General features: G+C 36.0%; 1 protein-coding gene across 1 annotated transcript in view; it reads right to left on the bottom strand.

Moving 5' to 3' along the window:
* Positions 1-2,235: 2,235 nt before the first annotated feature.
* tiam1b (TIAM Rac1 associated GEF 1b) overlaps positions 2,236-12,645 on the bottom strand; it is a 54,618-nt gene continuing 44,208 nt past the window's right edge. The window contains 11 exon segments of the mRNA XM_043258691.1: positions 2,236-4,356; positions 5,385-5,557; positions 6,369-6,456; positions 6,557-6,662; positions 6,989-7,047; positions 7,729-7,837; positions 8,433-8,551; positions 9,811-9,990; positions 10,294-10,402; positions 10,556-10,681; positions 11,578-11,646. Coding sequence (XP_043114626.1) covers positions 3,839-4,356; positions 5,385-5,557; positions 6,369-6,456; positions 6,557-6,662; positions 6,989-7,047; positions 7,729-7,837; positions 8,433-8,551; positions 9,811-9,990; positions 10,294-10,402; positions 10,556-10,681; positions 11,578-11,646 — 1,656 coding nt within the window. The 3' untranslated portion in view covers positions 2,236-3,838.

Below are 12,645 nucleotides of genomic sequence, written 5' to 3'. Positions count from 1 at the left end.
AGATGCTTATTCGAGAGAGTAGAGACACAGCTAATGGCCGCTTGCAAGCGAAAACTAGCATTTAAAACCGTATTCAGTAGCACTGCCAGGACAAAACAACATAAAAAAAAAAATAATAATGTCAACTCTAAGAATGATAATGTGAATCTTGCTGTACTGAGTGATTAAATCACATCTGAAACTATAACAGGCTTTGACTTTTACATTGAGAATGACCAGAGGTTTCTTCCTCCTCGAAACGCTTTCAACGCGTTCAAGCATTAAGTGAAAACTAAACTGTATTTACATTGCAGCGTGTTAAAGAGGGGAAATTAAGTATGTGACATTCGCAAACAGCAATTAAAGAATATAGGGCCTAATTAGTTTCACGGGTGCTTTATTTATTTGCAAACATATTTTATTATGTTTCATTTTGGGATTCAGATATAAATCCCGGGGTGAGCATCATATCGTGTTGACAGAAGCTCAGAGAGCAGGAGCGCGCCTCGCCTGAGCTAAAATGTCACTAATGTTCCTGTAAAATACAGGCCAGCTATAAGCGGTTAGAGGTTCATTGTAAGTCAACAGAAACTTTCAAACCTGTCTGACGGGTCAGACCGCTGAGGCTGAGTTTCATATGTCAACTCACATCCAGCCTCAGTCAGAAAACAAGAGTGACATTCAACATCACGTGACTCAACGAGCGCGTTCAGTCAACGCTATTTTTCCTCCTTTCCTCACCTCTTTAACCTCGCAGTAGAGACGTTTGCCGTCGTGCGTTAACACGTGGGCAGACAAGCGCATAACGCGTCGCGTTTAAGTAGACCTTTGTGGGGAAAGGGGGACTGTTTACGTTTGAGGTCGACGAAGTCGCGCGCCCGTATGTACGCGAGCTGTGCGCGCGCCCCCTAGCGCGCCTGAGTAAAAACATTAAACTACAAAATACACTCGTTGTAAACAAAATAAGCATTCGGTTAAAAATATTAATGTATTTAGTTGTTTTACTTGTATACCACGTTATGTTACGTTTACGTTAGTAAATTATGATTTTCACTTGGTAAACATGTAGCTAGCTTATATACATATTTGTAGTTAAAGGCTTTTTTTTTTTTTTTTTTTAACTATTCGCGCGTTTTATTTTACTACAAATGCTATAGTTAAACTGTGGCAATTTTTGCAATAATAAAACCAATGTTATTTTTCTACAGTACAGCTAAAGTCCGTTAGCCTAAATGTTGGAACAAATTTGCCATTACTTGATAAACTGACCTTTTCTCAGCAGAAGTCGACACCAGAATCCTTCAAGTCGAGGATTAAATGTGAAAGCATTCATTATTTATCGTCTCAACGTTTCAGAATTGTAGTGACCACAAGACAGACGCACACAAATGCTTTTAACATTAAACGTAACACAGTAATTAACTTACAAAACATGCACTTTCAATGCTTAAGTATGTTTTTGCATACTTAATGTGTGCACTAAGTACAGTAGGCCTACAAAATATTTTTTTTTTTACAAAAGTATGGTACAACTTCGACCACTAGAAGGCGGTTTGATATATATATATATATATATATATATATATATATATATATATATATATATATATATATATATATATATATACACACACACAACACGTCTTAATTAAACAAATATGCAACCTAATATAAGCAGTAAATTTCCTGATATATAACAATTGTGAAAAAAAACTTTAATTTAACAACTACAATTAGTGAAAATGATCAATTGATCAACGCACAATAGCATTTTTTAAAAGTAGTATACTTAGAATTTAATACCATTAGAAATAGTGAAAGTGATCAATACACATCAGATCACATGAAAAAAAACACTAAATGTTTACATATATAACATATTCCTAATGACACATATTAAAAACATTAATACAGTTTAAGAATTATAGTTAGCCTATTCATGAATTAATTTGTGTAAATGATGCTGCTGCGCGTGTGGTCTGAGGAGAGCTCTATCAGCTCGTATATCTCCGATTCATCTGAACGCTGAGAGATTGATTGCTTCACTCTTGACTCCAGAGTTTCCGCTCAAACATTCAGCCCAGAGCCATCCTGGCACCGCCATCTGTCGTCAATGGCTGAAATTCCACTATCATTGACGTTTACACATGAAGGGCAAGATCACACAAGCAGAAGTGCTTCTTATTAACAGCACGGCTGTAAACGTGTAAAGACATACTGGAAATGAAAAAGCACCCACAAATGACAGGGAACGGGTTTTTGATATGTACGAAACCAATTTATTTGATATAATATCAATCCACAGCTCTATATACAAAATAAAAATGCAGTCTCTATAGCTCAATGGGAACGTTTTCAATTAGAAAGCAATATCATCTAAAATATTTTCCAGTGGCTTCTCTTGATTGCATTCAGCAAATTTTGGAATTTAAAAAACGTGAAACCGAAGTTTAAACGCGAGATAAAAAAAAAAAAAGAAGATAAATGAAAAAAAAATACATTTTCGTCTGCGTAAGGGCTCGTGTTTAAATCGCGGTTCATTATGTGTCGTTCGTGTAGAGCTGAACCACAACAAACCATTTAAAACAGGAACAGAACAGTCCATCAGCTAAAAATCATATTGCATTTATCAACAAAATTCAAGTAAAACAGGACATAGTTGACCTACGCAGAATGAGCTATATAAAAAAAAAAAAATCGTAAAAATTAATTCTGCATTATTCTGACCTGAGATGTACGCATCTAAATCGATATTCAACACAACTACTACGTGAATATTGAAATTGCATGTAGATTTCAGGTCAGAATAGCGTCGGTATGTACACTTCGGATAAATCGCAAAGAAATAAACACAAATATTTACAACTCAAAGAAGAAAAGGCAGCTTCTCTGTACAAGTATGAGCCAATGCTGAAGAAAAATAACGAAAAAGCGAGATATTTAACCAGGCTGTCGTTCTTCTTACATCCGAAGGACATAATAAATAAATCCCAGCCCTTATTTTGGAATTAACGACGTCAAGAACGAAACGGAAAGGTCTGAATGTGCAATTCTAATTCTATTGATTGTACCACCACGTTTCCTGCGGTTTCTGATTGGCCACAGCGCACACGTAGAGCTCATCTAATGTGTTTAAAGCGTCGTATCTTACAGCTACTTGGAAAGGAATGTCTAACATTCGGAGTATTAGCATGGAGAGACTGTCGTCATGCATCGGCTGATGTGTTTGACTGGCGAGCAATAGTTCACCCAAAAATGAAAATTTGCTGTAATCGTCTTCAGGTCATCTGAGATGCAGACGGGTTTGATTCTTCATCAGATCTGGATGAACGTAGCAGTACTTTCTCAGCAGTGAATGGGTGCCGTCAGAACGAGTCCGAAAAGTCTCTTTTAGATCTCTGGCTGAAATATTAACGGACGGGCCATTAACAGAAAAAATTCAACATTTTCCTTCAAACTTGATGATAGGATTAATCGCTTGATGTATCCCCCAGTTGCTTTGGATAAAAGTGTCTGATAAATGAATAAATGTAAATATAATCCATAATGATGTCTCTCTCACATTAAAATCTGTTTATCAGAGCTTGACTGTTTGGCTTGTAAACGATGCTTGATTTGCGAGACTTCTCTCCTGAATTAAAGTTTTCAGATTCAGCTTTCAGTACAGAAAGACATGTTATCAGACTCTTATTCTGACGGCACCCATTCACCGCAGAGCATCCATTGCTGAGACACTGATGTAATGCTACGTTTCGCCTGATCTGATGCGGGAAAACAAACTTGCGGGCGATTAAGCGTTCGGCAAATTAGAATTTCGGAGCGAATTATTTCTTTAACGGAGTCCGTCTCCTGATGCGTTTCAGCTCTGGGTATCGTCCTGTGTCTCGTTGTCCGTGCTGCTGTCCCGCCGCACCCAGATGTCTTCACCGGACACCTGCTCGTCCACACTGGCCACCGACATGGCGCACTGCTTCCCTAAATGAGACAGCTTGGCATGCTGGGATTTGCAGTCCCTCTTGGCGTCCTCTTCCTCCTCCTCTTCCTCCTCGGCCGTGTCTCCCTCCAGCGAGAGGGCGGAAAGCGGTCCCTCCAGGTCCGGGTCGGTGGACGGGCTCAGAGCGGACTGGCAGAACTCGTCGTCGTCGCTCAGGATGTCCGTTTCCTTCACGTCCTGTTCCTGCTCCTCGTAGCGCTGGAGGTCGAACTGCTCCTCCACCCAGCGGTCGGTGTCGCCCGCCGGGACGATGCCCTGCTGCTGAGCGTGCTGGGAGTCCGGCGAGTCGCTGTCGGGCTCGGTGTCGAAAACGATGTCCGTGTCGATGGTGAAGCGGTTCCGCACCAGTTTCCTGCGGCCCAGCGTGCGTGTCGGAGCGGAGACTGACAACATACAGACACATGAGTTTACACAGAGATCTGATAATATAATATACAATATATGCAATTTATTTTATAATTAGTGCTGGTTCATTTCTCACGTTACTTTGACGTTGTAAAGAACCATTTACTTCACTCCTGAATGAATCAGTCATATGAACGAATCGAATAAATCTATAAATGACTCTATGATTTAAATCATTAAGATATTTAACACCACCACATGTATATTATATATTGTTATAGAGATATATTTTCGTTAAACAATTTCATATCCCATTAAATTAATTAAATCAGTTATTAAAAGTATAGTTCACCCTCTTAAAGTGTGTATTAAATTTAATCAAACTATATATTTCTTACTGAAGCTACTTATTGTAATGTCTAATGTATCCTTTGGGAGTAATTATTAGCCATATCAGTAATTAGAATAAATATTTTAATCACTTACCTGCCCCAATTATAATATATAATGAAAAAATAAAAGCCACTCTATTGATTAACTATTTCTTTATTTATTACGCCATTAATAAAAGCAAAAAGGCCTCTAACACTAGCTTACTATATTCTTTTTTTTTAATTTGTTTTCCATTTTATTTATTCAATAATATTGTATTAAGCGCAGGCTGATGACGCTCGCATATTATTGCACTTTTTTTTATTTTGATTGCTTCCATTGTTCTCATTTGTAAGTCGCTTTGGATAAAAGCATCTGCTAAATGGCTAAATGTAACGTGAATGCAATATGCAATATAGAAAATATCATTACCATTTAAAATGGCTTTCGATGTGAATATATTGTAAAATCTTATTTCTGTCTTCAGCGTCCCATGATCCTTCAGAAATCATTCTAATATGCTGATTTGCTGCTACAGAAACATATCTTATTATTATCCAATTGTGCTGCTTCCTACTTTTGTGGAAACCAACATGAACACATTCAAAAGAACAGCAATTATTTGAAATGGAAACATTATAAATGACAATTAATTGAACGTATCCTTGCAGAATAAGAGCTTGTGCGTGTGTACCTGCTCTGTTCATGGCCGGCCTGGCTCCTTTAAGGGCACACAAGCGTTTTCCTCCGAAGGGAACATACTGCTGACTGAGAGGAAGGCTTTCGGTCTTCAGCAGCTGACGGCGCTGTTTATCTCTCAAGATGGAGTGAACCGTCTTCAAGAAGTCTTTCTTACTCTCAGGAGAGCTGCAGACACCATTAATGACACAAATTTGCACAATGATGTTTGTTATTCATGTATTCAACATATGTTCAAAATCCAGTGCTGTTAAAGTGGGTCAGATGACTGTGGTTTGTGTTTGTAGTTCACATAACAATAAGAAACGTGCACCGAGGCTGTACAAGAATCCTCCACCAGATGGTGACAGTTTTCTTTTTTTTTTTAGATCTAATTGTTAAAATATATATGATCTTTATTATACCTTTTTTATAAATAAATGTTAACATATATTGCTTTTTAAAACTATTTTAAACTATTTAAAAATATTTTTAGTTTATAAATTGATTTTACATTTATTTAAAGACTATATATATATATATATATATATATATATATATATATATATATATATATATATATATATATATATATTATATGTATATTAGTGCTGAAAAAATATATTGTGTATATTTACTATGTATATATAAATACAAACACATACAGGTATATATTTAATAAAAATATGCTATGGTTATATATTAAATATATTTATACATAATATAAAATATAAGAATATGAAAATATAAATAGTAATATTTTAAAATATATACTGTACTTTATGTGTGTGTAGTATATTTATATAAACATATCTAATTTATATAAATGTATACATATTGTACACATGCATATATAATATATAATCTATCTATCTATCTATCTATCTATCTATCTATCTATCTATCTATCTATCTATCTATCTATCTATCTATCTATCTATCTATCTTTTTTATTTTATTCTTTTTTTCCCCTCATTGTTTTAGTGCCATAGACACTGACCTGCAGCAGAGCTGAAACACTCTCTCTGGTCTTCCTTCTGATTCAGACTTCACGTGGATGATCTCACACACCGCTGCGCTCTCTCCATCTGAAACCACACACACACACACACACACACTCTATGATCAGCTCCCCATCATGCTCTGGCGTGTTTAGTGTGTGTTGACGGGGGTCCCGGGTGAGCTTACCTGTACTGGACAGTGTGCGCACCTGAAGTGCGTCCGTGGGGATCATGTGACGGAAACGGAACGGATCTTTCTCTTCACCTGAGATTGACGCTCTGTGAGAACCACCCTGAGAAAGAGACAGAGGTGTGAGAAAATTTGTCCTTAATTCATGAGTTTGATGGGGATCAGGGTGTGCATGATACTGCATCAAACAAACATGAATACAACACCCAGTTAACTGCTGAATACCTCTCCAAGCCCATGAAAGAGAGAGAGAGAGAGAGAGAGAGAGAGAGAGAGAGAGAGACAGAGAGACAGACAGAGACAGAGAGGGAGAGAGAGAGAGAGAGAGAGAGAGAGAGACAGAGACAGAGAGAGAGAGAGGAGTGTTTGGGCGTAACATCCACAGCTGAAATATTCAACTGTCCTGATAATGAAGATCAGAACACTCACCATTTTCTTCTTCTGTTTGGAGTAATCCTTACAAATGAACACTACAGCCATTTTGAACACTGGAGGAGAAACATATAACATATACTTCAGTTCACTTCAAATACAAATCTATCCTTTTGTATGTACATCTATCTATCTATCTATCTATCTATCTATCTATCTATCTATCTATCTATCTATCTATCTATCTATCTATCTATCTATCTATCTATCTATCTATCTATCTATCTATCCTTTTGTATGTATGTCTATCTATCTATCTATCTATCTATCTATCTATCTATCTATCTATCTATCTACTATCTATCTATCTATCCTATCCTTTTGTATATCTATCTATCTATCTATCTATCTATCTATCTATCTATCTATCTATCTATCTATCTATCTATCCTTTTGTATGTATGTCTATCTATCTATCTATCTATCTATCTATCTATCTATCTATCTATCTATCTATCTATCTTTTGTATGTATGTCTATCTATCTATCTATCTATCTATCTATCTATCTATCTATCTATCTATCTATCTATCTATCTATCTATCTATCTATCTATCCTTTTGTATGTACGTCTATCTATCTATCTATCTATCTATCTATCTATCTATCTATCTATCTATCTATCTATCTATCTATCTATCTATCTATCTATCTATCTATCTGTCTATCTACCCTTTTGTATGTAGGTCTATCTATCTATCTATCTTGAGTTGAGGTCGTGTGGGAACAGAAAGTACCGAATGTGGCCAGCTGTGGCTCTTTCTTGCACTTTCCCAGTGAGGAGGACGGGTTGATCCATGTCACGCTGGTGTGGAGGAGTAAATCTCCCATAGACAAGTCAGCAACCTGTAATCATAGCAGACGCCACCGTTAGAGCTCGCACAACACACACACACACACACACACACACACACAGACACACAAAGCTCGCAATCTGCAATCCAGAAGGGATCTCGTCTGTCCCTGGCTGCATCGTTCAGAGATACGGCCACATTATGCAACTAAAGTTTCACTGCATTCACATAATAAGATTTAAATGTGCAGACAGATGACAGTAAATCCAGGAATAAGGAAGAAAATATGATCTGACAGTTTTAAATTTTTATCAGCTGCAGAGCATGAAATGTGGTTGAAAATCTGAGACCCAAGTTCTGTATTATCCCAAGCTTCACTCACATGCTGCCAAAAATAAAGTGAACTCACACCATATTTTACAGTGTTACTTTGATATTGTTTACATAAGAGCTGCATAAACATAAGTCAATACTGAGCAACTCATTAAAAAAAAAAAAAAAGATCAGATATACTCAATGAACTATAGTTAATATTGATATATCAATACTCAACAGGGACTGGACATGCGGCGTGATGAAAATGGTCAAATGTTGCTTGTCCGGTGAAATGAGTTGCCTGGATGTAAACTGATGTAAAGTTCACAAACCTCTTTCTTGTCTCCGGTCTGTTCAGAGATGAGGAGGTCAAAGACGGCTCCAAACTCCTCGTGGATCTTTTGCATCTCATTGATGTGACTGGCAACTGTGTTCATGGCTTTCATTGCAACTACGACAGCAGAGAATATAAATTATATACAAGTCAATCATATAGCAGTGAATTGTTGGTTAAAACATAACAGCTCAGTCTGATGGCTTTAAAACAGATCTCCAGTTATAACATCTTATTTAGACAATACACTTTTTTTAAAGAAATGAATAATTCAAATTAATACATTTAGACACATTAAACTGATGACAGTAAAAACATTTACACTTAGTTTCACAGACAAGCTTAAGCTTAGCTTAGCTGAGCGGTTTCAACTAAAAACCATTTTGCCTTTGTTTTATCTCAAGATGAACACCACCGATGTTTTTTCTAAGCCACGATTATAAAAATTAATAAACGTTTAGCCTGATCCTTGTCCGTTAAATCAGGCTTTATAATGTTAAAAAGGATTTCTATTTTAAATAAATGCTGTTCTTTTGACTTTTCTGTTCCACAAAGAATCATTAAAAAAATGAATGTATCTTGGTTTCCATAAAAAATTAAGCAGCCTGGACTGTACTTTGATAATAATCAGAAATGTTTCCTGAGCAGCAGATCAGAATATTAGAATGATTTCTGGAGGGATCAAAATTCACATTTTAAAATATATTACGATATAAAATGGCTATTTTAAACTGTAATAATGTTTCACAATTTTATTGTGACACTGCAGGCAAAAACCCAAACTCAATTTTTTTTTTTTTTTTTTCATAAATACTTTTTCAAACTAGTGGAAAGAAAACATAGTAACAAAGTAACCCTTAAGTGTTTGTTTGATAGCACTTTCAATAGATTTAAATTGCTGTACATATTTTTAAAGGCCTTTTTTTCCTAAATGAGTTTTTTCCTCCTCCACCAAGCTACATATCTCCACTTCAGTAGTACTAATTTTTTGATTTTTCAGTATTAGTATTTTCTGAACTACGGAGCAACAAAACGACATACCCCAAATTCCCTCTTTAAAATCTTTTGACTAATACGTCAAAAAAAAAAAAAGCATGTAAGAATTTTGAAACTGGCTTCATCCAGTGTTTAGATTTTTGTTGTAGAAATGCATGCAAAAGAGCACACATTTCCTTAAATAATAGATCGTTTGCATATCTAAACATAATATTTGAGAAAACTAGCAATACAAAAAATGCTCGCAATTATCAATGTAATCAATCAACTAGGTAAGTATAACCGAGAGCTATTAGTTAACCTTTTTACCCTGTTCACCTGCAGTGTCCCGCCTCAAATAAATGAGCTTAAAAGGCTACATGGACGCAGGCTGTGCTCACCGTTCAGATGGTAGTGCTCCTCGCTGTCGGGGTCTGTGAGCGAGTGTAGTTCTCTCAGGAGAAGAGGGTATTTCAGCACTCTCTGGATGGGTTTGATCAGGTACGACTCCAGCGTGGACGAATGCTGCTGTTTGGGGTTGCGCTCGTCCAGAAACGCCTTGAAGGCCGTATCTGTTTTTGCTGGAGGACACAAACACAGGGAGACGTGATTATCCCGTCACGGCACTGATAGCGACAGACAGCGTCTGTTATGCTTTCCACAATACAGCGCGAAATGTTTTCGAAGCACATTAAGCTCTTTAACGTACTGGGGAACGCCGTTGGGTAACCGTCACGAATCTGCAGAATCCACGTTAAATAATAAAAATAGCCAGCGAGAAGAAGCGGAGCGGACTCGAAGACACCCACACAACAGCGGAGGGGTGGTGTTACACACCAGATTTACAGACCCTCGCTGAAAATCCCAGCACGAGATTTACGTACCTTTGACCAGCACTTTGGGCACTTTGGTGTGGCTGGCACAGAAAGCGCTGTAGATCTTGAAGCGGTCGGCGTAATACAGGAACGAGCCGCCCAGAGAAAAGAGGATTTTCTGTAAGACGAGGGATTTCGAGAGAAATGCATCAGGTATCATGCTTTGTGTTGGGTAAATTTGGTCACGGATGCCTGTGAGCGGTGCGCTACAACCGCAGTGCCGCAAAAAAAATCCATAAAACATGTTATATGCCCCAAAAGAGCCGCAAACCTTGAACTCTTCCACTCGCTCCAGTTTCTCCAGGTCAGGAACCAGTCGGGTCCCGTCTTCCAGGGTCTTCAGAAACTCCACCTGAAACTCCAGCATCTCCGGGAGGTTTCCGAACAGCACGTCCAGCTGTCAGATACACACGCAGGATTACATTCAATGCGGGCAGATGTAATAGTTTAAAACACATAGTGATCGTATTTAAAACTCAAATCAAATCAAATCAAATTTAAATTCAAATTTAAAACTATTACTTTGGTTAAAGTTTTATTCATTTTGTTGAGTTTTTTGTCTTTGAATGAATATGTTGAATGAATATGAATATGAACTTGTTTCATGATCAAGTTACATGAAGATATTTTATAAATTACCTACTGAATATATAACATATATATATATATATATATATATATATATATATATATATATATATATATATATATATATATATATGTCAAAACTTTTGATTACTTGGACAAGTTTAAAGGCAATTTTCTCAATATTTAGATTTTGCTCATCCCTCAGATTCCAGATTTTTAAATAATTGTATCTTAGCTAATATACTACCAAACCATACATCACAGAAAAGCTTATGTATTCAGATTTCTGATGTGGAAATATGACAATGATGACTGATTTTGTGGTCCAGAGTGTATATATATATATATATATATAGACAATATACTGCTCTCCAGCTTTTGTATCTGTATCAAGCCCATATTGCTCAAACTACATCTCTTTAGCGTCTGCACTGCTGCATAATGAGCTCAGCTCCCATATGTAGGGCATTAAAGGAGCAGAAGATTGAGAACTTCCTCTCTTCTGTCTGATGTAAGTTTTCCTCATTTTGTGCCTCCCTCCCACTCTCCTCTCTACCTCTTCTTTCTTGTTTGTCTCTGTCTCTGAGTCCTCCTACACGCGCCTCTCCATCAGGATGATTATGAAATATCATTCTGTGTTCTGGATGTGTGTTCCAGCTCTCCAGCCGATAATCACACCACACCGTCAGCAGTGCTTGGACTCACCTCATCCTGAGTGAGGAAAGACTCCTTCTGCAGCGGGGTTAAATATCGCCCGATCAAACAGTTCAGATCCTGAACAAGAGGAAACACACACAATAACATTAAAGAACACCCTATGGACAACATACAAACTATTAATATACTAGGTATATATATATATATATATATATATATATATATATATATATATATATAACATTTAAAATAACCAGTTCCAGTTTATTTTATATATAAAAATATATGTGTAATTTTGTCATTTTTAGTGCTGGGAAATAATTAATTTGAAAATAAAAGTTATTGTGTACATAAAGTGTGTGTACTTTCTATATTTATGAAGATATAAATACATACACATGCATGTATATATTTAAGAACGATATGTTGTGTTTATATATTAAATGCATTTATAGATTAGTTATATTAATATAAATATATACATGGAAATATTTTAAGCATATATTGTATGAACAAAGACTTATTTTGGATGTGATTAACTGGGATTAATCATTGACATTAATTAATTTTTACATTTTTTTTTGTTATTTTAGTGCATAAAGTTGACAATATGAATTACTGGAACTAGCTAAAAAATGTTTTACGTATTTTATTTTATTTCAGTTGAAGTTCATTTATAAGAAACTGAATAATTACTCTGATTGATTATCATTTAAACCTGTTCACAAAGATCCTTAACCATTTTAATATAATGTTTCAGTAAAGCAAAAAATGTAGCACAAGTTGCTGTTTACAAGAATGCATATAAAAACTGATCCATATTAAAAAAATATTAAATATCATGCTTCACTGTTAGAAAATGAATTATTTTGAACAGAACAACATTTTTATACGCAGTATTAAAAAATGTAGAGAGTTGCTGTGTATTCCATGTTTTACATATCAGGTCATAATAAAAAAGTAATCTGGTCCTCCTTGGTATATAATATATTTATACCCACAAACAAACAAACAAACAAACAAACATCATTTCAGCTATACAGCTCAGCCTCATCACACACTCGTGTCAGGTTTCATTTCTGGAGTGCTTCGTTCAAGCTGTTGATTTAGTTCTTT

This window comes from Puntigrus tetrazona, chromosome 15 (genome assembly GCF_018831695.1).
Source record: "Puntigrus tetrazona isolate hp1 chromosome 15, ASM1883169v1, whole genome shotgun sequence".
Taxonomy (NCBI): Eukaryota; Metazoa; Chordata; class Actinopteri; order Cypriniformes; family Cyprinidae; genus Puntigrus; species Puntigrus tetrazona.
Note: the sequence above shows the minus strand (reverse complement) of the source record. Positions and strands in the feature narration are given on the sequence as shown.